At 39.2% G+C, this 25,354-nt stretch overlaps 1 protein-coding gene across 16 annotated transcripts in view; it reads left to right on the top strand.

Moving 5' to 3' along the window:
- Nucleotides 1-25,354, top strand: part of CEP70 (centrosomal protein 70) — a 101,711-nt gene that overhangs the window by 51,211 nt on the left and 25,146 nt on the right. For all 16 annotated transcript variants that reach the window (XM_077990917.1, XM_028843399.2, XM_077990921.1 and 13 more), the window contains 4 exon segments: nt 15,094-15,263; nt 19,648-19,704; nt 22,760-22,847; nt 22,935-23,023. In XM_077990917.1, coding sequence (XP_077847043.1) covers nt 15,094-15,263; nt 19,648-19,704; nt 22,760-22,847; nt 22,935-23,023 — 404 coding nt within the window.

The raw sequence follows: 25,354 nt of genomic DNA, 5'->3' as shown, positions 1-25,354 counted from the left end.
ATTTTATTTTTGCAGCTGTTGTAAAAGGGGTTATTGATTTGATTCTCAGCTTGGTCACTCTTGGTGTAGAGCAGAGATACTGATTTGTGTACATTATTTTGTATCCTGAAACTTTGCTGAATTCATTTATCAGTTCTGGGAGCTTTTTGGAAAAGTCTTTAGAGTTTTCTAGGTGTACAATCATATTGTCAGTGAACAGCAACAGTTCGACTTTCTGTTTACTGATTTGGGTGCCCTTTATTTCTTTCTCTTGTCTGATTGCTCTGACTAGAACTTCCAGTAGTATTATTGAATAGAAGTGGTGAGAGTAGGCATCTTTGTCGTGTTCCAGTTCTCAACGGAAGTGGTGAGAGTAGGCATCCTTGTCTTGTTCCAGTTCCCAAAGGGAATGCTTTCATTATACTTTTCCCGTATTATGTTGGCTGTGGGTTTATCATAGATGACTTTTATTACTTTGAGGTATGTCCCTTGTATGCTGATTCTGCTAAGGGGTTTAATCACAAAGGGATGCTGGATGTTTTTTTTCTTCATATGGAGTCTCACTCTGTTGTCCAGGCTAGAGTGCAGTGGCATGATCTTGGCTCACTGAAATCCCCGCCTCCCAGTTTCAAGTGATTCTCCTGCCTCAGCCTCCTGAGTAGCTGGGATTACAGGCATGCACCACCATGCCTGGCTATTTTTTGTATTTTTAGTAGAGACAGGGTTTCACCATGTTGACCAGGCTAGTCTTGAACTGCTGACCTCAGGTGATCCGCCCACCTCAGCCTCCCAAAGTGTTGGGATTATAGGTGTGAGCCACCATGCCTGCCCTGGATTTTGTCAAATGCTTTTTCTGAGTTTATCAAGATGATCATGTGATTTTTATTTTTAATTCTGTTTATGTGGTATATCACATTTATTGACTTTTGTATGTTAAACTATCCCTGCATACGTGGTATAAAACCCACTTGATCATGGTGGATTATCTTTTTCATATCCTGTTGAATTCATTTAGCTCATATTTTGTTAACGATTTTTGCATCTTACGTTCATCAGGGATATTTGTCTGTAGTTTTCTTTTTTTGTTATATATTTTCCTAGTTTTGGTATTAGAGTGATACTGGTTTTATAGAATGATTTAGGGAGGATTCCCTCTTTCTCTGTCTTTTGGAATAGTATCAATAGGATTGACACCAATTCTTTGAATGTCTCGTAGAATTCAGCTGTGAATCTGTGTGGTCCTGTACTTTTTTTTTTTTTCTTTTTGAGACGGAGTCTCGCTCTGTCGCCCAGGCTGGAGTGCAGTGGTGTGATCTCAGCTCACTGCAAGCTCCACTTTCAGGGTTCACCCCACTCTCCTGCCTCAGCCTCCCAAGTAGCTGGGACTACAGGCGCCCACCGCCATGCCTGGCTAATTTTTTTGTATTTTTAGTAGAGATGGGGTTTCACCATGTTAGCCAGGATGGTCTCAATCTCCTGACCTTGTGATCTGCCTGCCTTGGCCTCCCAAAGTGCTGGGATTACAGGCATGAGCCACCGAGCCCGGCAGGTATTTTTTTTAATTAGTATTTCATTCTCACTTCTTGTTATTGGTCTGTCTAAGGTTTTGAATTCTTCCTGATTTAAACTAGAAGTTGTATCTTTCTAAGAATTTATCCATCTCTTCTAGGTTTTCTAGTTTATGTGCATGCAAGTTTTGATAGTAGCCTTGAATGATCTTTTGTATTTCTGTGGTGTCGGTTGTGATATTTCCCATTTCACTTCTAATTCAGCTTATTTGGATCTTCTCTCTTCTCTTGGTTAATCTTGCTAGTGGTCTATCAATTTTATTTATCTTTTCAAAGAATCAACTTTTTGTTTCCTTTATCTTTTGTATTTTTGTTTGTTTGTTTCAGTTTCATTTAGCTCTGCTCTGATCTTGGTTATTTCGTTTCTTCTGCTGGGTTTGGGTTAGGTTTGTTCTTGTTTCTCTAGTTCCTTGAGGTGTGACCTTAGATTGTCTATTTGTGTTCTTTCAGACTTTTTGGTGTAAGCATTTAAGGCTATGAATTTTCCTCTTGGCACCACCTTTACTGTATCCCAGAGGTTTTGATAGGTTATGTCACTATATCACTCAGTTCAAAGAATTTTTAAATTTCCTTTTTGATTTCATTATTGACCCAATGATCATTCAGGAGCAGGTTATTTAATTTCCATGTATTTGTATGGCTTTTAAGGTCCTTTTTGGAGTTGATTTTCAGTTTTATTTCACTGTGGTCTGAGAGAGTACTTGATATAATTTCAATTTTCTTAAATTTTTTGAGACTTGTTTTGTGGCCTATCATATGGTCTGTCTTGGAGAAAGTTCCATATGCTGATGAATAGAATATATATTCTACAGTTGTTGGGTAGAATGTTTTGTAAATATCTGTTAAGTTTATTTGTTCCAGGGTGTAGTTTAAATCCATTGTTTCTTTGTTGATTTTCTGTCTTGATGACCTGTCTAGTACTGTCAGTGGAGTATTGAAGTCCCCCACTATTATTGTGTTGCTGACTATCTCATTACTTAGGTCTAGTAGTAGTTGTTTCATAAATTTGGGAGCACCAGGGTTAGGTGCATATATATTTAGGATTGTGATATTTTCCTGTTGGACAAGGCTTTCTATCATTATGTAATGTCCTTGTTTGTCTTTTTTAACTGCTGCTGTTACTTTAAAGTTTGTTTTGTTTGATATAAGAATAGCTACTCCTGCTCACTTTTGGTGTCCATTTGCATGGAATGTCTTTTTTCACCCCTTTACCCAACATTTATGTGAATCCTTATATGTTAGGTGAGTGTCTTGAAGGCAGCAGATAATTGGTGAATTCTTATCCATTGTGCATTCTGTATCTTTTAAGTGGAGTAGTTAGGCCATTTACATTCAACGTCAGTATGGAGATGTGAGATGCTATTCCATTCATTGTGCTATTTGTTGCCTGTATACTTTGTGTGTTTTTGTTTGTTTGTTTGTTTGTGTTTGTTTTTGAGATGGAGTTTTGCTGTTGTCACCCAGGCTGTAGTGCAGTGGCATGATCTCGGCTCACTGCAACCTCTGCCTCCTGGGTTCAAGTGATTCTCCTGCCTCAGCCTCCAGAGTAGCTGGGACTACAGGCACATGCCACCACGCCCAGCGAATTTTTGTATATTTAGTAGAGATGGGGTTTCACTATGTTGGCCAGGCTGGTCTTGAACTCCTGACCTCAGGTGATCCACCTGCCTCATTCTCCCAAAGTGCTGGGATTACAGGCATGAACCACTGTGCCCAGCCAGATTTTTTAATTGTATTTTTGTTTTATAGGTCCTGTGAGATTTATGCTTTGAAAAGGTTCTGTTTTGATGTGTTTTCAGGATTTGCTTACAGATTTAGAGCTCTTTTAGCAGTTCTTGTATTGCTGGCTTGGTAGTGGTAAATTCTCTCACCATTTGTTTGTTTGAAAAAGACTGTATCTTTCCTTTGTTAAGCTTAGCTTCGCTGGATACAAAATTCTTGGCTGATAATTGTTTTGTTTAAGGAGGCTAAATATACGGCTCCAATCCCTTCTAGCTTATAGATTTTCAGCTGAGAAATCTGCTGTTAATCTGATAGGTTTTCCTTTATAGGTTACCTAGTGCTTTTGCCTCACAGCTCTTAAGATTCTTTCCTTTGTCTTGACTTTAAATAACCTGATGACAGTGTGCCTAGGCGATGATCTTTTTGTGATGAATTTCTTTGAGCCTCTTGTATTTGAATGTCTAAGTCTTTAGCAAGGCTGGGGAAGTTTTCCTGTATTATTCCCTCAGATATGCTTTCCAGACTTTTAGATTTCTCTTCTTCCTCAGGCATGACAACTATTCTTAGATTTGGTCGTTTAACATAATCCCAAACTTCTTGGAGACTTTGTTCATTTTCTTTTATTCTTTTTCTTTGTCATTGTTGGATTGGGTTAATTCAACCTTGTCTTATTCTTCTTATGTTCTTTTTTTCTTTGTTGTTGTTGGACTGAGTTAATTCATAAACCTTGTCTTCAAGCCCTGAAGTTCTTTCTTCTGCTTGTTCGATTCTATTGCTGAGACTTTCCAGAACATTTTGCATTTCTCTTTGGCCTTTATTTCCTGAAGTTGTGATTGTTTTTTAATTTATTCAGTCGGCCAGGCACGGTGGCTCACGCCTGTAATCCCAGCACTTTGGGAGGCCGAGGCAGGTGGATCACCTGAAGTCGGGAGTTTGAGACCAGCCTGGCCAACATGGAGAAACCTCATCTCCACTAAAAATACAAAACTAGCCGGGTGTGGTGGCACATGCCTGTAATCCCAGCTACTCAGGATGCTGAGGCAGGAGAATCGCTTGAACCCAGGAGGCGGAGGTTGCAGTGGACTGAGATCATGCCATTGCACTCCAGCCTGGGCGACAAGAGTGAAACTCCATCTCAAAAAAAAACAAAAACCAAAAAACAAAAAATGTATGCAATCTGTTTCACTGAAGATTTCTCTTCTCATTTCTTGTATCATTTTTTTGAATTTTTTTTTTTTTTTTTTTTTTGAGACTGAGTCTGGCTCTGTCGCCCAGGCTGGAGTGCAGTGGCCGGATCTCAGCTCACTGCAAGCTCCGCCTCCCGGGTTTACGCCATTCTCCTGCCTCAGCCTCCAGAGTAGCTGGGACCACAGGCGCCCGCCACCTCACCCGGCTAGTTTTTTGTATTTTTTAGTAGAGACGGGGTTTCACCGTGTTAGCCAGGATGGTCTCGATCTCCTGACCTTGTGATCCGCCCGTCTCGGCCTCCCAAAGTGCTGGGATTACAGGCTTGAGCCACCGCGCCCGGCCATTTTTTTGAATTTTTTAAAAGTTGGACTTCACCCTTCTCTGGTGCCTCCTTGATTAGCTTAATAATCACCCTTCTGAATTCTTTTCAGGTAAATCAGGGGTTTCTTCTTGGTTTGGATCCATTGCTGGTGAGCTAGTAATTTTGGGGGAGTGTTAAAGGGCCTTGTTTTGTCATATCAGAATTGTTTTTCTGGTTCCTTCTCATTTGGGTAGGCTATATCAGTGGGAAGGTCTAGGGCTCAAGGCTGCTGTTCAGATTCTTTTGTACCACGGGGTGTTCCTTTGATGTAGTACTGTCTCCCTTTTCCCAGGGATGTGGCTTCCTGAGAGCTGAGCTGTAATGATTGTTATTTCTCTTCTGGATCCAACCACCCAGCAGGGCTACCAGGCTCCAGGCTGGTACTGGGGGTTGTCTGCACGGAGTCCTGTAATGTGAACTGTCTTCATGTTTCTCAGCAGTGGATACCAGCACCTGCTGTGGTGGAACTGGCATGAGAATGAAATGGACTCTGTGAGGATTTTTAGTTTTGGTTGTTTAATGCACTATTTTTATGTTGGTTGACCTCCTGCCAGGAGGTGGCACATTCAAGAGAGCATCAGCTGTGGTAATATACTGGGGATCAGGCAGTAGGCAGGGCCCTAGAACTCCCAGGATAATATGCCTTTTGCCTTCAGCTACCAGAGTGGATAGAGAAGGACCATCAGGTTGGGACAGGGTTAGGCTGTCTGAGCTCAGATTCTCCTTGGGCGGGGCTTGCTGCAGCTGTTGTGGGGCATGGGGGTATGGTTCCCGGGTCAATGGAGTTCTGTTCCTAGGAGGATTATGGTTGCCTCTTCTGTGTCATGCAGATTGTCAGGGAAGTTGGGGAAAGCAGGCAGTTATAGGCCTCACCCAGCTCCCACACAACCCAAAAGGCCAGTCTCACTCCATCATGCCCACTCCCCCCAACCCAACAGCACCAAGTTTGTTTCCAGGCAGTGAGTGAGCAGAGCTGAGAATTTACCTCAGGCTACCAGCCTCCCAGCTGAGAAAGCAAAAAGGGCTTCCATGCCTCCCCGCTTGTCAAATCTGCACACTAGATTCATGCCCTTCCCCGAGTTTGGCCAGGAAGTTTCATGTCTGGTTGGAGTTGTTAGAAAGTTCATCTGGAGGTTTCCATCTCTGTGTGGTCTACTACCGGTTCCTCTGTCAGCCCTCCCAAAGGACCCCTGTGAGACAAGTCAGAAATGGCTTCCCAGAGGACCCAGAGAGCCCACAGGGCTTTTCCCATTCCTTCCTCTACCCCTTTATTTTGCTCAGCTCTCTAATTTGACTCACCTCCACGTAAAGTCAAATCCTGTCCCGTGAGCTAGACACAGGTTCCCCAGTGAGGGTGTGGATTCATGTGTGGACAATCCCTCCTTTCCCACTTTCATAGCTCGGGCATTCACAATATTTGGGGTGTCTCCTAGGTCCTGCAGGAGCAGTCTGCTTCTTTCAGAGGATCTGTAGATTTTCTCTTCTTTTCTGGTGTATTCCTGTAGTAGTTTTGGAGCAAAAGTTCATGATGTGAGTCTCCACCCACTGCTTTGTTCATCTGAGTGGGAATTTCAATCTAGTCCTGCCTCCTATCTGCCATTTTCCCCTAGAATTTCCATGTCTTGTTTCTTTAGGCTGTAATTCATGGTGTCTTGTTTCCTTATGTGCCTGCTTATCTGCATATGCAGGGAATAGCATTTTAAAAAGTATTAATGGGAATTATTTGAAGCCTATGATTAAGGCATCTTATTCCAAAGAGTGAGCTGGGTTGCAACCTGGTTTCCAGTCTCCTGGATATAACCAGGGAAGCTCAAGCCAAAATCTTAGTTTAAGGAGTTGGAGAAACGATAGTTTATATATTGCATTTTACATAAAATCAAACTCCTATTTGGAGGAAGATGCTATGCACATACCATGATCTTAGAAAGGAAACCCAAAGAAGTGAGTTTAGCTTTGGGGGCTAAAGTTCCCCCAAGGGTGTTGGGATTTTTGAAAATTGAGATGATTTACGGCTTTTTTCCTTTATTGTGCTAATGTGATGTATTACATTGATTGATTTTTTTGTATGTTGAGCCATCTTTGCATTCCAAGGATAAATTCCACTTGGTTGTGGTATATAATCCTTTTAATATGCTATTGAATTTGGCCTGCTAATATTTTGTTGAGGATTTTTGCATTCATATTCATAATAGATATTCATCTGCAGTTCTCTTCTTTTTGTAGTATCTCTGGCTTTGGTATCAGGATAATGTTGGCCTGGTACAATGAATTAGGAGATACCCAACTGATTTTTGTATACAGTAGTTCCCCCTCATCCATGATTTTGCTTTTTGTGGTTTCAGTTCCCTGTGGTCGGTAAATTGCAGTCTGAAAATATTAAATAGAAAGTTCCAGAAATAAATTTAAAATTGTACACTATTCTGAGTAGCGTGATGAAATCTCACACAATCTTGTTCAGTCCCTTTCAGGACGTGAATCAACCCTTTTCCACCTTATTCACACTGTATGTGCTACCTGCCCATTAGTCACTTGGTAACTGTCTTGGTTATCAGATCTACTGTCACAGTATCACAGTACTTGTATTCAGGTAACCCTTATCTTACTTAATAATAGGCCCAAGGTGCAAGAGGAATGATGCTGGCAATTTGGATATGCCACAGAGAAGCTGTGAAGTGCTTCCTTTAAGTGAAAAGGTGAAAGAAAGTTCTTGGCTTAATAAGGAAAGAAAAAAATTGCTGAGGTTGCTAAGATTTATGGTGAGAACGAATCTTCTATGTTATCATGACAAAGGAAAAATAAATTAGTGCTAGTTTTGCTATCACACCTCAAACTGCAACTGTTATGGCCACAGTGATAGCACACAGTTAAGATGGAAAAGGCCATTAATTTGTTGGTGGAAGTCATAAGCAGAAACTCATAAACTCGTAATTTCCAATTGATGGCAATTGGGTTCAGTACTATTTGAAGTTTTGCGCATCCACTGAGGGTCCTGGAATGTATCTCCCATGGATAAGGAGGACTGCTGTATTGCTTTTCTATCCTACAGTTTTGCAAAACTCAATTTCTAGTTCTAGTTCATGGCTTAACCTGTAGAAACAGGTGGGACTGACACCCTCATCATTTGGCTACAGAGGCCCTGCCTGACTTCTAGGGAGGGCTGAGGCAGAGGATTCCTTCTGGATGTAACCCATGGTACTGGAGTAGCCACAGGTCACATCCATTTTTTTATTTCATTTCAGTTTCGTTATTTCATTTCAATTTCATTTCATTTCATTTTTCATCTTATAAGATGAAATAGTACCAGAAGCTGAGAACCCTTTTTCCTCTGAGGGTTGTTAAGTCTCAGCAAACATTACACTATGGGCACATGAACATGTGCTTAGACATGGGTGTCCTGTTCTGTAAGAGATTTGTGTCAGTATTGTACAGGCTGGGTAGGGAAAAGGGTTTTCAGTGACTCTTTTTCATTTATGAAAAGTATATTAATAAGGGTGATAGTGTTTTTTGTTTATTGTTTGTTTATTTGTTTTGAGATGGAGACTTGCTTTGTTGCACAGGCTGGAATGCAGTGGCACCATCTCAGCTCGCTGCAGCCTCTACCTCCTGCAATTCTTGTGCCTCAGCCTCCTGAGTAGCTGGGACTACAGGCACCCACCACCACGCCCAGATAATTTTTGTATTTTCAGTAGAGACAGGGTTTCACCATGTTGGCCAGGCTGATCTCGAACTCCTAACCTCAAGGGATCTGCCCGCCTCAGCCTCCCAAAGTGCTGGGATTACGGGCATGAGCCACCATGTCTGGCTATGATAGTGCTTTTTGATAATGAGCTTTAAAAGGATACTGAGGGATGGAAGCTAGAGAATAAGGGGAAACCAGGCAAGTGATATCTTGCTGATGACAAGAGAATAAACTGTTGAAGATAAATATTCCTTTGTATAAATCTTAGGGTACATACTGACTCTTTTTTATTGATACATATAGCTATACATATTTTCTATTGGGGGAACCTGCCCCCAATATTTCAACATAGGTTCTTTCTATTTTCCCTAAGTGTCGGCTGGTCTGAGAAATAAAGAGAAAGAGTACCAAGAGAGGAATTTTACAGCTGGGCCTCCGGGGGTGACATCACATATCAGTAGGTCTGTGATGTCCCCTGAGCCGCAAAACCAGCAGGTTTTTATTAAGTACTTTAAAAGGGGAGGAGGTGTATGAACAGGGAGTAAGTCACAAAGATCACATGCCTTAAAGGGCAATAAAGACCACAAGGCAAAGGGCAAAGCAAAGATCACAAGGCAAAGGGCAAAATTAGAATACTAATGAGGGTCTGTTTTCAGCTGTGCACATTTTGTCTTGATAAATACCTTAAACAAGAGAAAACAGGATTCAAGAGCAGAGAACCAGTCTGACCTCAAATTTACCAGGCTGGAATTTCCCAATCCTAGTAAGCCTGAGGGTATTGCAGGAGACCAGGGCGTATTTCAGTCCTTATCTCAACCGCATAAGACAGACACTCCCAGAGCGTCCATTTATAGACCTCCCCCAAGGAATGCATTCCTTCCCCAGAGTATTAATTATTAATATTCCTTGCTGGGAAAATAATTCAGTGATATCTCTCCTACTTGCACGTCCATTTATAGGCTCTCTGCAAGAAGAAAAATATGGCTGTATTCTGCCCGATCTCGCAGGCAGTCAGACCTTACGGTTGTCCTTTCTTGTTCCCTGAAAATCGTTGTTGTTCTGTTCTTTTTCAAGGTGCACTGATTTCATATTGTTCAAACACACATGTTTTACAATCAATTTGTATAATAGTGGCCCTGAGGTGACATACATTCTCAGCTTATGAAGATAACAGGATTAAGAGATTAAAGTAAAGACAGGCATAAGAAATTATAAGAGATTTGGGAACTGATAAATATCCATGAAATCTTCACGTAGCCGGACCCCACACTTGCTCACTCACACACCCCTCACTACTCTGCACCTGGCTTGCCCTTGATAGGCATGGGGTCTGGGCTGGTAGCACAAGCTGAGTACAGCCTGCTGGGCTGAGTGGGCAGAACAAGCCCAGCAGGTGTGAGCAAAACTCAAGCAGAGGTGCCACTGGCCACAGGGGTTTCTGACTGGTGAAGTGACACCCTAAGGATCCTGACACTCCCACCTCAGCCTCTTAAGTAGCTGAGATCATAGGTGCGTGCTATGACACCCAGCTAACTTTTTGTATTTTTGGTGGAGACGGGGCTTTGCCATATTGCCCTGGCTGGTCTCAAATTTCTGAGCTCAAACAGTCTGCCTGCCTCTGCCTCCCAAAGTTCTGGGATTATAGGCATGAGCCACTGTGCCCAGTCTATTGTTTTAAGTAGATTTGTCTTTTAGTATTCATACCAGAGATATGACTGGATTACACACCACAGGTATATTATTAGAGTATTCTGCATTTGTCTGTATACTCACTTTTACCAATGGGTTTTATACCTTCAAATGTTTTTTTGTTTTTGCATGTGGTGTTCTTCTCTTTCATAGTGAAGAACTCCCTTTAGCATTTCTTATGAGTCCCTTTCAAGTGTTTGCTTGCCCTGGTAAAGGCTTTATCTCCTTCATATTTCAAAGATAGCTTTGTTGAGAATAATATTCTTGGTTGACAGGTGTTTCTTTTTCTTTTTCTTTCAGTACCACTTTGAATGTCATTTCACTCCCTCCTGGTCCATATGCTTTCTGCTGAGGATTCTATTGCCAGATAAATCAGAGCTTCTTTATATGTTGTTTACTTGTTTTCTCTTGATGATTTTAGGATCTTCTCTTTGTGCTTGACTTTGAGAATGTACTTATTTATTAAAATTTTAGATTTGGGTAAATGTGAAGTTTTGTTACATAGGTAAACTTGTCCCATGGGGGTTTGTTGTACAGATTATTTCATCACCCAGGCATTAAGCCCAGTACCCAATAGTTATCTTTTCTGCTTCTCTTCCTTCTCCCACCGTCCACCCCAATGTCTGTTGTTACCTTCTTTGTGTTCACAAGTTCTCATCATTTAGTTCCCACTTATAAGTGAGAACAAGTAGTATTTGGTTTTCTGTTCTGCATTAGTTTGCTAAGGATAATGCCCTTCAGCTCCATCCATGTTCTTGCAAAAGACATGATCTTGTTCTTTTTTTATGGCTGTATAGTATTCCATGGTGTATATGTACCACTTTATCCAGTCTACCATTGATGAGTATTTCGGTTGATTCTATGTTTTTGCTGTTGTGAATAGTGCTGCAGTGAACATTCATGCATGTGTCTTTATGGTAGAATGATTTGTATTCCTCTAGGTATATACCCAATAATGAGATTGCTGCATCAAATGGTAGTTCTGCTTTTAGCTCTTTGAGGAATTGCCATACTGCTTTCCACAATCGTTGAAATAATTTACACTCCCACCAACAGTGTATAAGTGTTCCCTTTCCTCTGCAACCTTGCCAGCATCTGTTATTTTTTGACTTTTTAATAATAGCCTTCTGACTGCTGTGAGATGGTATCTCATTGTGGTTTTGATTTGCGTTTCTCTAATGATCAGTGATATTGAGCTTGTCTTTTTTTTTTTTTTTTTTTTAAACATAGTCTTGCTCTGTTGCCCAGGCTGGAGTGCAGTGGTGTGGTCTCAGCTCACTGCAACCTTCTGGGTTCAAGTGATTCCCCTCCCTCAGCCTCCTGAGTAGCTGGGACTACAGGCGTGTACCACCACATCTGAATAATTTTTTAATTTTTAGTAGAGAGTGGGTTTCACCATGTTGGCTGGGCTGGTCTCAAACTCCTGGCCTCAGGTGATCCACTCGCCTCAGCCTCCCAAAGTGTTGGAATTATAGGCATGAGCCACCGCACCCTGCCTAAGCATTTTTTTTTTTTAAATGCTTGTTGCCTGCATGTATGTCTTCTTTTGAAAAGTGTCTATTCATGTCCCTTGCTGACTTTTTAATGAATTTGTTTTTCTCTTGTAAATTTAGTTCCTTATAGATGCTGGCTGTTAGACCTTTGTCGGATGCATAATTTCAGATGTTTCCTCCCATTCTGTAGGTTGTCTGTTTGTTACTTTTGCTATGCAGAAGCTCTTAAGTTTAATTAGATCCCATTTGTCAAGTTTTGCTTCTGTTGCAATTGCTTTTGGTGTCTTTGTCATGAAATCTTTACTCATTCCTATGTCCAGTATGGTATTGCCCAGGTGAGAATTTGTTCTATGCCTTGGGGTAGGCTTATTTGAATTGAATCTGTCTGGTGATCTTTGACCTTCCTGTTCATGGATGTTTATATCTCTTTGTAAATTTGGATAGTTTTCTGTTACTATTTCTTTGAATAAGTTTTCTACCCCTTGCTCTTTCTCAACTCCCTCTTGAAGGCCAATGATTCTTAGATTTGCTCTTTTGAGGTAATTTTCTATATTTTGTAGGTATTCTTTTTTCTTTTTCTTCTCCGTGTATTTTCAAGTAGCCTGTCTTCAAGCTCACTGATTCTTTCCTCTGCTTGATCCATTCTGCTATTAAAAGCCTCTAATGCATTTTTCAGTTCAGGGAATGTATTTCTCAGTCCCAGGATTTCTGTTTGATTTTTTTTTTAAAGTTATTATTTCAATACCTTTTAAAAATTTCACTGATAGATTTCTCAATTGATTTCCTGTGTTATATTGGAGTTCACTGAGTTTTTGAATCCTGGGCAGACAGAGATTAGGAAGAAGCAATGACTAAGAAATATACAGATATAACATTAAAATTCTTTAACAGTGGGCCAGGCGCAGTGGCTCAAGCCTGTAATCCCAGCACTTTGGGAGGCCGAGACGGGCAGATCACGAGGTCAGGAGATCGAGACCATCCTGGCTAACACGGTGAAACCCCGTCTCTACTAAAAAATACAAAAAACTAGCCGGGCGAGGTGGCGGGTGCCTGTAGTCCCAGCAACTCGGGAGGCTGAGGCAGGAGAATGGCGTAAACCCGGGAGGCGGAGCTTGCAGTGAGCTGAGATCCGGCCACTGCACTCCAGCCTGGGTGACAGAGCGAGACTCCGTCTCAAAAAAAATAAAAATAAATAAATAAAAATAAAAATAAAATAAAATTCTTTTTTTTTTTTTTTTTTTTTTTTTGAGACGGAGTCTCACTCTGTAGCCCGGGCTGGAGTGCAGTGGCCGGATCTCAGCTCACTGCAAGCTCCGCCTCCCAGGTTTACGCCATTCTCCTGCCTCAGCCTCCCGAGTAGCTGGGACTACAGGCGCCCGCCACCTCGCCCGGCTAGTTTTTTGTATTTTTTAGTAGAGACGGGGTTTCACGGTGTTCGCCAGGATGGTCTCCATCTTTAACAGTGATAGAAAGGGCTGGGCATGGTGGCTCACGCCTATAATCCCAGCCCTTTCGGAGGCCAAGGCAAGAGGATCACTTAAGGTCAGACCAGCCTGGCCAACATGGTGAAACCCTGTCTCTACTAAAAATACAAAAATCCAGGTGTGATGGTACATGCCTGTAATCCCAGCAACTCAAGTGAGGCAGGAGAATCACTTGAACCCAGGAGGTAGAAGATGCAGTAAGCCGAGATCATGCCACTGCACTCCAGCCTGGGCGACAGTGAGACTCTGTCTCAAACAAACAAAAACAATGATAGAAAAGATTTAACATCACTGAAAGTTGTAAGGTAGTAAACCCTAAACCTCCACCCCTCCATTAAAGCAATGATTGTAAGACTATACTTTGAACAATTATATGACAACAGATTAGCTCACTTAGATGAAATGGACAAATTTCTAGCAACACAGAAATTGCCAAAACTGACTTAAGAAGAAGTAAAAAACTTTAGTAGATGTGTAACAATGGATTATGTCAATAATCAAAACCTCTGAACAAATAAAGGCCCAGAACCAGATGACTTAAAAAAGAAGAAGAAAAAGAATTCTTGATCTGAAGAATCTCACCTCACTGGCTCGTTAGGGTCAGTCACTGGCTTCTTTTTCCATCTTGGGGGTCATGGTTCCTTGTTTGCTCTTGTTTCCTGTGGACATATATCTATGTCTTCTCATTGAAGGATTAGTTATTTCAGTTTTCACTGTCTGGCTTGTTTGGGTTTTTCTTGGATATGTTTACATAGAGGTTCTTTACAATTCACCTGTTGAATTTCCTTTATGCTAGGTTACTGCCTCCTCCTTGGTACTAGATGGCAGCTCATGTCCAGGTTTGCCACAGCTCTGGCAAGCGTTCAGAGTACTGATCGTCCTAGGTTGGGGAGATCCCAAATGGGATACTCCAGCTGTGTGGAAAAGCTGACTAGGGTTTCATACCCAGCGAGCCTATAGAGTGTATCTCCTACAGTGTGATGCTGCTGAACAGCCCTCTGATTTAGCATCTTCTTTGGCTGAGAAACCAAGCAGATTTTACAGACTGGGGTTGCTGCTATTCCCACCTCCCATCTTTGTCTTTGGTTGCTCTCAGGAGTTTTTCTTCCTACAGGCACTTGTGATGCTTTCTGTGGGTTGAGGCAGGGACAGTTCTCCTGCAAGGAACCCAAGATGGTGGGGAAGTTGGTCTTGATCTCACTTTTTCCAGTGTAGAAACTGAGTCTGGGGAAAATTTTCCACAGGCAGTTCCTTGCAGATTAGGGGAGAGGCATCACAGTTACAGAAGTCCGATTCTCCTACCATCTGCTTGAAATTTTTTCACTTCTTTTTGTGGTTCTGGGGATTGTCCCATCCTTAGATTTGAGTTCTGGGATATTGCTGGTAATAATCTTGGCATTGGATATTGGCTTTTGGTTTTCTGTTGGGGGAAGTGAAGTCAGATTGCTTCAACTCTGCCATTTTGGTGATGTCGTTCTTCCTGATTATTTCTTGATGATAATTTCTTGATTATGGACTTACTGTGAGTTTACAGTTGCCCACATTGCATGAATGCCTAAGTTGACTACACTATTTGCAATTCTGAATTAATATTCTTTCCTGATTATTGTTTTAATGTAAACTTAAACATAAAATTATACCAGTTTTATGGAAATTCTTGAGTTCCTTTACTTGGTAAGAAATGTCTTGAATGCATGCAATTATGAACTGTAGTTTCCCCATTTTATAGTTATTTGACTTATATTTTTTCAGGTTTATGATATATTAATGTTCCTAGAGCTTATACTCATTTAAAAACAGCCTCAATACTGAAGTTCTTGAATGAAACAGCTCAATAGAAACTATGAAGATGCCTTTGTGTACAATATGGTTAGGATAGCATGTCCTAGATGTACATATCATAATTATGTTTTTAAAAAATATCTTATAGGTGAAGTGCCAGCATTATAAGAAAAAACGAACGGAGCAACAAGAAACTATTGCTTCTTTGCAAACGGAAGTCTGTAGATTAAGAAAGGAGGAAGAAGATCGCATTGTCACTCAAAACAGAGTGTTTGCCTATCTGTGCAAAAGAGTTCCTCATACCGTCTTGGATAGACAGTAATTTCGCTACATAAATTGATATGTAGCTAGATTCATGGTTTTGTTTGTTTGACCTGATTTTATCTTGGGGGTGGTTATAACTCTTATAAACTAGAAAAGCCTCTCTCTCCTCCTCTTCTGCATTGTTTTTCCGTGCTCATCCTGTTTTTTGTTTGTTTGTTTGTTTGTTCTAGAGGTCCTTTGAGGAATGGAATTGAACATTTACTAAAAATAACACTAAACTTTTAAATAAATTTATAATTAATCAGACATTTCTCAAAATAACTGATCCTTTTAGTGAAGAATAATATTTAGAGATCACTGTATGGGTTTTGGGGTTGCTTAGTTTTATTATGTTATTGATTTTAGGAGTTTTTAGTGGAAAGAACCAGGGACTATATGTTTTGGAGGGGACTATATATATTTAACCCAGCTGAAGTTAAGATAGTATTTTTATTTAAATTCTGATTTTACATTTGTAACTGTTGTCTTTTTACTGAAAATCATTCTTAAGAACAGTATTATAATTATTAGCTATATCTGATAATACATAAAAATAGTTTCAAAATATTAAAACTAGAATTACTAACAATAAGCCTACTGAATGAAATGTAAATTTCTGGCATTAGGAGATATACCTCATGTAAATGATGAGTTAATGGGTTCAGCACACCAACACGGCACATGTATACATATGTAACAAACCTGCACATTGTGCACATGTACCCTAGAACTTAAAATAAAAAAAATTTCTGGGCAGCTCTCTTGGACATTAATATATTCCACTATGTATGCAGTCAAGATGTATATTTCTAAAATATCTTGAAATACTTGTTTCTCTGTGTGTTTGCATCACCAAATGCAGTTAGATTTGTTTCAATTTCTTTTCAATTTTCAGGGATTGCTTTTTAAATTTTTACTTTTGAATGTATAAGCATTTATATAATTCCAAAATCAAAACTATTCGTTATTTATATTTAGAGAAGTTGTGTTTTCATTTCTGTCCCCTTTATTCCATCCTATCCTTACCTCCCCTGTAGGTAATTGATTTTAAATGTTTAGTGTTATTTTTAGCAATATAAGTAGTATGGATATTATGTTCATATTCTCTCTTGTTTACATGCTAGCACCTTCTTTTTTTCTCTTAACAGTTTAAACTGATTGCATTTTAAGTGGTATTATAGGCTTACTTAGTAGGACTGGAAATCTTGAATATTTAGCTGTTTCTATTTTACTATAAAAATCAATGAGGTCAGAGATAAAGTAAAAACAAGTTAAAACTATAGGTTTTTTTGATAATTATTTCAGAGATAATACACATATATATACATATATAATTTTCATCCTCTTGAAGGAAAAGTAAGGACAAACACATAACAAAAACAACATAAAAATGTTAGTGAAAGATGTAAATAAAGAGAAGAGGGAGGCAAGGTAAGAAAAATAGGAGAGGCAAGGAAGAACAAAAAGGAGAGAGGCAGGGGAGAGAGAACTACAGTGGGAAGAAGAAGGAGAAGAAGAGAGAAATTGGAAGGGAAGAATGAAAAAACAAAAAAACAGCTAAGATAACTGGGTACGAGGGTGAGAGAAGCACTGAGAGAACTTGCAGTGTAGCAGATGAAATCAGGCTAATTCAGGTATGAATTTGTCCAGTGGACCAGAGATTTTCCACTCTGTTTTATTTTTATCAATACAAACTTTCAGTTTGAGACACTGAAATAAAAAATTGTGAATTAAACCTATTGGAAATACATGAGTTGTAGCCACTACAGATATTATTAAAAGTTACATGGGTACTGGGCTGAGTAATAGGGCACACACAGATGAATAAAGCCATGATTCCTGCATTTGGTGACCTGATAGTCTAGTTGTGTAGATAGACACATATGCAGGTAAGTAAAATATAAAGCAGTTAGTGGTATGTACTATAAGGTGGGGCAGATAGGATGCTAAGTGGGTATGACGTAGGGAGAAATTAGTGAAAGGTAGTACTGACTACATAGGCTTCATGAATGAGTTATCTTTTTAGCTGGACTACTAGGAACTATAGAATATTAATAGGCAGAGGTGAGAGAAAGGGTGTTTCAATTAGAGGAATATGGTAACAGAAAAGTGAATGTGTTTGGGACGTCAAGAGTCCAAGAGGTCTGGAGCATAGGATACTTGAGATTCTGGGAAGAGTCTTAAGAGACAATATGACAATATGGAAAGTGTGCTGTAACTTTGAGAGACTTAAATTGGCCGAAAAGTTTGAGTTCTACTTTCTGTGTGACAGGAAACATACCCAAAGATTTCTGAGCAAGGAGATTAAACCCAGAGACAGAAAGACAAGTTAGTAATCGGTTGTAGTAGTCTAGGTGAAGGCTAATGAAGGTCTTAACTAGGACCAAAAAAAGGGAGAGACACTGCAAAGATGGACAGGAGTTGTTCGGATGAATTGGCTATAGATGTTGAAAGGAGTGGAGGAGTCAAAGATGGCCAGTTTTTAAGCTACATTTGAAGGAACGGGGAAGGAACCGATGAATTCATTTATGGATATATGCTTAGGCACCTTCAGTCATCCATGTAGACATATCAGGCCTATTGTTAAAAGGGCCAAACTCCAGAGAACTTCCAAATTCCATATACAGAAAGAAGAGGCAGAAGAGGAATTGTGTTTGGGTATCATGATAACCAAGGAACAAAAGTGTTTCAAGGAGAGGGTGATCAGCAGTGTTGCATGCTTCCTCATTGGTTAACTTGTTTACTTTTCCACTATTTTATTTGCTCAGAATTCCCAGTACTTAACATGTAGTAAGTCTTCCCTAAAACTTTATTGAAGATAATTGGTTACAATCACTCAGAATGAATGAAGTTTGCTGTGAAGGAAAAGATTAGAAATAGAAGCGTAGCACAAGGGGGAAGTAGGTCAAGAGGATTTGTGTGGGATATAAAGATTAAAGCATATTTTCAGGAAAATAGAAAATGTGAAAGCTGGTGTATGTCAAGATGGGGAAGGGTTGAAGAGAAAAAGAGTAATCTAGAAAGTTGTGACATTAAGAGCACAATTGGCTGAATTAGGTCTGAAAAGGGGGATGGGTTGGTAATGTTTTCCCAAGATAGGAGGGAAACAGTATAAATTGTTCCTTTAAAAAGAATAACACATGAAAGCATAGTATTATTTTGTTTTTCTCTCATTTTTTAAATCACAAAAGCAATGAGTGTTTATAAAAATTCAAACAATATAAAAGTGTATATGGTAAAATGTAACAAATCTGCTTGCTTTCCTAATCCCCACATCTCAGAGATAACCTCCTCTCCTAACAGTTTGGTGTGTGTCCTTCCTACTGTTTCTCAAAAGGAGTGCTGTTGGCATTTTGAGTGAGACAGTTCTTCTTTGTGTATTGTTGTGTTGTTCACCGGTGAATTTTTAGCATTCTGCCCCCTCTCCAACTAGTCAATATGGCAACATTGCCCTTCCATACACCCACTAGGTTACAATTTATTCCCTGGTTAAGAACCCATAGAGTTCTTTTTCAGTATATATACATATTCACATCTAACTTTTTTCTTTTCTTTTTAGACAAAGGTAAAAAATATACATTTGATTATGCAACATTAATTTTTTCCATCATCGTTCCTTGTTAAGGACATACAAATTTACATTATTTTTTCTACTTCTCCATTATTTCCTTTTTCTTTTTTTTTTTCTTTTTCTTTTTTTTGAGACGGAGTCTTGCCCTGTCACCAGGCTGTAGTGCAGTGGTGTGCTCTTGGCTCACTGCAACCTCCGCCTCCCAGGTTCAAGTGATTCTCCTGCCTCAGCCTCCCAAGTAGCTGGGACTACAGGCGCGCACCACGACGCCCAGCTAATTTTTTGTATTTTTAGTAGAGATGGGGTTTCGCCATGTTGGCCAGGATGGTCTCAAACTCCTGACCTCGTGATCCACCCACCTCAGCCTCCCAAAGTGCTGGGATTACAGGCTTGAGCCACTGTGCCCAGCCCATTATTTTCTATAGGATGGATGTGCCATTAACCTTTCTCCTGATGGAGAGTTAAATTATTTCTGGCTTTTCACTCTTATAAATAATGGTGCAGTGAACAACTTTGTTCATATTGAGTTGCATCCTTTGACATATTTCTGTGGGAGATATTGCTAGAGGTAGAACTGTTGGGACAAGGAGGATATGCATTTAATATGTTGAGATATAATGTTTATAGTTATTTTTAAATCTATAGTTTGAAATTAATATAACATATGGCTTAGTATAGTATTTGCTTTCTGGTAAGAATCACTTAAATTTTTTAAAGCCTGCCAGATAATCTGTACTTACTTTTACACTGTAATTTGAAATTATGTAGTGAAACTAGTAGTTGCTCTAATACTGCATTTTGAAAATAATTCAATATTCTGTTTTCTAGGTTGCTTTGTCTAATTGATTACTATGAATCTAAAATTAGAAAAATTCATACACAAAGGTACGAATAATCCTGTATTACAGTTTTTAAAGTTTTTAATCCAGTAATCACACCAGAAGTTTCTGTAGCTTTTGAAACTTTAAATATACTATGGAAATCCACCTAATATGTCACTGTGAAGTTCTTTTTTATAAAGATCTTGAAGACTGTATTTTACAACTTAAGTCAAGATGTTTTGTTGTATTTATGTTAAATTATGTATACTTATTTATCACCGAAGTATTGGTCACAACGGAAATGGTATTTCCCTTTATTTTCTTGAAGTATTACAATTTTTTCTACTGATGTGATCTAGCCCCTGGGTAGTTACTGAGTATATCCACAAAGTGCATAGAATTAGATTGGCTGCCTACCAAAGTGCAACCTAATTAGTATGCAGATTTATGTGAGATAAACATAAAATGTCAGTGAAAAATCAAGCTTATAGATTAAAACACACTTATCACATGATTAAATAAGCATAGAGATAAATGGTTTTGGCTAAACTAAAATAGCTGAAGGATATCTAAGATATAATTTAAAATGCTTTAATGTAAGGTCACTAAAACAGTAGCTAATCTTTTTATTATTTATAGATGGAACAGTTCTTTTAACAAATATGTATTTGAGCACCTATTTTGTACCATGTTCTAAGTAATTAGGATCCCATAATACAGCAGATAATTCTTCATTTTAATGAAGCATACGCTCGAGTAGTTTTGCCCCAAGAATAGTGACTTTCCAAAATCTTGGAGAGAACAATGGCAGAGCTCTGTGGGTTGCTGGTTGCTGATTATCTGTAGTACCATGGGGACTCCAAAAAAGAAAAATAAGAAGAAAGGGAAAAGAAAAGGAAGAAGGAAAGAAGGGAGAAGAGAGCAACTAATTAAAAAGCAACTTCTTGCTTTATATTCTTTTCAGAAAGCAGCATTTTATCAAGTAGCATCAGGGACCTTCTGACTTCCAAATGAAACTGTCGTTTAGATGGTAGAGATTCTACAAAGATAGGACAACTACTCAACTAGGCTGTTGGAGCACAAAATCAGACACAGATAATATGTAAATGAATTGGCACAGGTGTGTTACAATAAAAATAGTTACAAAACCAACAGCCTGCTGAATATAGCCTGCAGACAGCAGTTTGCTGACCCCTGATCTAGATGATGAAGAGAGGGGATTTGGGGTTTTTGGTAAGAGTAGAATAGATTTAACATAACATAGCCATCAGGAAATTTTTCATGTAGAATATGATGTGAGAGGTACTTGTAGAGTTCTGCAAACGGGGTTCTCTGACTAAAGGTGACAAAAGGATTGAGGCCATTGGAGTGGTGGTGTTGAATTTAGTTGTCATGAGTTTGTAATGAAAATCTGGGGTTGAGGAACAAGCGACTTGGAGAAGAATCACTTTTTAGCTTAAAAAGCTTTTCATTAGTTGTCTAGCTGAAGTAAAGTATTTTGGCCTATGCAGATTATCCTTGGGTCAGATATTTGGATTGAATGTCTTATTGAGGGAAGTGGAGGATAGGAAGAAAATATGAGATACATTAATAAATAATATTCTACAAATGAGAAAATTTGCAGCAATAAAAAGAGTCTCCTAAGGAGGGGGTTTTTCAGGATTCATTGACTGAAAGGAGTTTATATTATAAACTCAGTCTCCTTTTTAAGAGTGAGTACTAACTTGAAAGTGAGATTCTGGCAATTTCAGGATAGATTTTGAGATCTACCAATAGGATATAAGTATCATCTAAAGAAGTAGGAGTACTGTAAAAAGAGGATGTAACAATTCATTGACAAGTATTACATTAGTAAAGAAGATGAAAGAGGAGAGAGGGGAAGACAGGCTAAGATTTGGAGGCCTAAGTAGGATAAACAGGAAGCACAAGAGAAGAGCTATAAACCTGTAGAACTGAAGCAGCAAGACCAAAGGAAGAAGACAGGCGGGACATGGGCCTCTTGCAGTGGCAAAAGCTTCTCTGCTTATCCATTTTTTTAAGGCCAGTGTTGTCCAAAGTTTTTTGTTGTTGTTGTTGTTTTTATCATCAGACTATATGCACATGCATAAAATAAACACATTGGGAATAAATAAATCATTTGAACTGAATCAATCCATTGATAACTTACTAGACTGGTGATATGTTTATGTGTAATACTAGAAATCATGCATGTACCCAGTGCACACTAGGCTACAATAGTAATACTTTATGCAACAGTTAAAGCAAAATGTAGTCCTTAAACAATAAAGTTGTACTTAACAGAAAAGTATTTTATACTGCTTCAATTTTTAAATTTAAGATTTAATGAAATTCAAAGTTTATTTCTTTGGTGGCATTACCCATATTTCAAGTGTTAAGCGGTAACCACTAGCTCATGTAGCTGTTGGTTACCATATAGGACATCACAGTGATAGTTAATCAAGATTGCTAAAAATAATCATATGTATTTGCTAGCACTTTGCATTTCACAGAGTCCTTCAGTATCTTTCGTTTGCTTTTTACATCAGTCCTGTAAAGTAGATGTGACAGATACTGTTTTACAGATGAGAAAATAAATTCTGAGAGATTGATTTATTCAAATAATACAACTAGTTAGTGGTGTTATCAAGGCTTGAACCAAGACTATTAAATCTGTTGCTTTTTCCACTTATGATCTGCATTTTTTCATATAGGTTTTTTGGTTACCTAAAAGTACTAGAAGGAAAAAATAGTATGTGAATGCATTTTTTGAAAGAACCTGGATGTTCCACCCATGTTTCGTTTTGTTTATTCGGCAGTGCTTTTTCACCTCTTATAGTCCATAGTTTTTCTAGGCAGTGAGATACAGTGGTGAATAAGACAAAAGTTCTGGTCCTCATGGATCATATATTCTAAATAAAAAGAGAGTAAATGGATATTGTATGTCCTATAATAATAGATAGTAGTAGTGTTCTAATACCATTCTCTATGAGAACAAGTAGGAAATTTGAATTAATTTTAATTCATGTTTAGATGATTAAACCCTCATTATGTTGGTTTAATTAGATTTTTTTCTTTGAAGATAGATTTTTCATAAGTATACTGCATGCATATTTTCATAGGCAATATAAAGAAGATGAAAGTCAGTCAGAAGAAGAAAATGACTACAGAAGTCTGGATGCCTCACCAACTTATAAAGGCCTTTTAATGGTATGGGGACTGCATAACCAATAAATACTTTTTAATAAAGTAAGTAATCTAAGAAAGTTAATTATTTTTCTATGAAATGTGTTGCAGTCATTACAGAATCAACTCAAGGAGTCAAACTCTCAGATTGATGCACTTTTAAGTGAAAAGCTGAACCTCCAAAAAGATTTGGAAACCAGGTGAGAGAAACTTAAGTTTTTTTTGTTTTGTTTTTTTTCTGAGACAGGGTTTCACTCTGTCACCCAGGCCAAGTGCAGTGGTGTGATCATGTCTCACTGCAGCCTTGACCTCTAGTGCTCAAGACTAATCAAGTCCCTTAGCTGGGACTATAGGTGCGAGCCACCACACCCAGCTAATTTTTAAAATTATTTATTTTTAATTGAGACAGAGTCTCACTCTGTCCCCCAAGCTGGAGTGCAGTGGCGCGATCTCGACTCACTGCAACATCTGCCTCCCAGGTTCAAGTGACTCTCCTGCCTCAGCCTCCCGAGTAGCTGGGATTACAGGTGCGCGCCACGACGGCTGGCTATTTTTTGTATTTTTAGTAGAGATGAGGTTTCGCCATGTTGGTCAGGCTGGTCTTGAACTTCTGACCTCAAGTGATCCTTTCTCCTTGGCCTCCCAAAGTGCTGGGATTACAGGCATGAGCCACCACGCTCGGCCTCTAATTTTTTAATTTTTTGTTTGGTAGAGATGGGGTCTCCCTGTGTTGCCTAGGCTGATCTTGAACTCCTAGGCTCAGTGCCGGAATTCCCAAAGTACTGGAATTACAGGCATGAGCCACTGCATCCCGGTCAATTTTTCTTCATCCTTTGAAAAGTAAACATATACTGGAATTTGGAATATTAAATGCACCATTCTATCTCCTTTGCTCTAAAGCTAATCATGAGTACATAATATTCTTATTCTCACTTTAGTCAGTTCTCTCCCACGATAACTTATGAAAGGAACAAGAACACACGGGTAGGCAAGGGAAATGAGAAAATAGGAGTCCACATGGAAGAAGTTAAAACTAGCTAAGAACTTCAAATAAGCTGGGCACAGTGGCTTTCGCCTGTAATCTCAGCACTTTGGGAGGCAGAGGCAGGCGGATTGCTTGAGGCAGGAATTCGAGACCAGAGTGGGCAACATGGCAAAACCCCTTCTCTACAAAAAATATAAAAATTAGCCGGGTGTGGTGGTCTCTGACTGTAGTCCCAGCTACTCAGGAGACTGAGGTGGAAGGATCACTTGACCCCAGGAAGGCTGCAGTGAGCCATGATCATGTCACTGTACTCCAGCCTGGGTGACAGAGCGAGACCCTGTTTAAAAAAAAAAAAAAAAAACTTAAAATAGATTCAGTCTTTTTTTTTTTTTTTTTTGCTTTTAAAAAATAGCTGTCCGGGCGCAGTGGCTCAAGCCTGTAATCCCAGCACTTTGGGAGGCCGAGATGGGCGGATCACGAGGTCAGCAGATCGAGACCGTCCTGGCTAACCCAGTGAAACCCCGTCTCTACTAAAAAAATACAAAAAACTAGCCGGGCGAGGTGGCGGGCGCCTGTAGTCCCAGTTACTCGGGAGGCTGAGGCAGGAGAATGGCCTGAACCCAGGAGGCAGAGCTTGCAGTGAGCTGCGACCCGGCCACTGCACTCCAGCCTGGGCGACAGAGTGAGACTCCGTCTCAAAAAAAAAAAAAAAAAAAAAAGCTTTAATGAGTTACAATTGGTGTACAGTACACTGCATATATGTAAAGTACACAATTTATTGAATTATGTGTATACACCTGCGAAACAGTTATAATCCAGATAATCACCTTGGAGGCTAGGTGCAGTGGCTCATGCCTATAATACCAGCACTTTGGGAAGCCCAGGTAGGAGGATTGTTTGAGGCCAGGAGTTCAAGACCATCCTGAGCTACACGTGAGACCTCGTCTCTAGAAAAAAATTTAAAAAATTAGCCAGGCATGGTAGTGTACTCCTGCAGTCCCAGCTATTAAGGAAGCTGAGGTGAGAAGATCGCTTGAGCCCCGGAGGGAGGTCAAGGCTGCAGTGAGCTGTGTTCATACCACTACACTCCAACCTGGGCAACAGAGACCCTGTCTCTTAAAAACAAAAACAAAACAAAAAACAAACACCCTAAAAGTTATCTCTTGCCTGTTTTGTAATCCCTGCTGCCTCTCTTTGCCTTTGCCTCAGGTAACCACTGGTTTGCTTTTAGTCATTATGCATTAGTTTATATTTCCTAGACTTCATATAAGTGGAGCTATACAATATTTACTTTTTTTTGTCTATTGTCTTTCACTCAGCATGATTATTATCTTAAATTTTTATTTTAATTGCTAATTGACAAATTACAGCTGTATATATTTATGAGGCACAAAGTGATGTTACGATTCATGAATACAATGGAGAATAATTAAATCAAGCTAATTAACATATCCATCATCTAATACCTTTTGTGGTTGAAAATGTTTGAAATTTACTCTTAGTGATTTTGAAATGTACAATACATTAATATTTACTATATTAGATT

This window comes from Macaca mulatta, chromosome 2 (assembly GCF_049350105.2).
Source record: "Macaca mulatta isolate MMU2019108-1 chromosome 2, T2T-MMU8v2.0, whole genome shotgun sequence".
Lineage (NCBI taxonomy): Eukaryota > Metazoa > Chordata > Mammalia > Primates > Cercopithecidae > Macaca > Macaca mulatta.
Note: the sequence above shows the minus strand (reverse complement) of the source record. Positions and strands in the feature narration are given on the sequence as shown.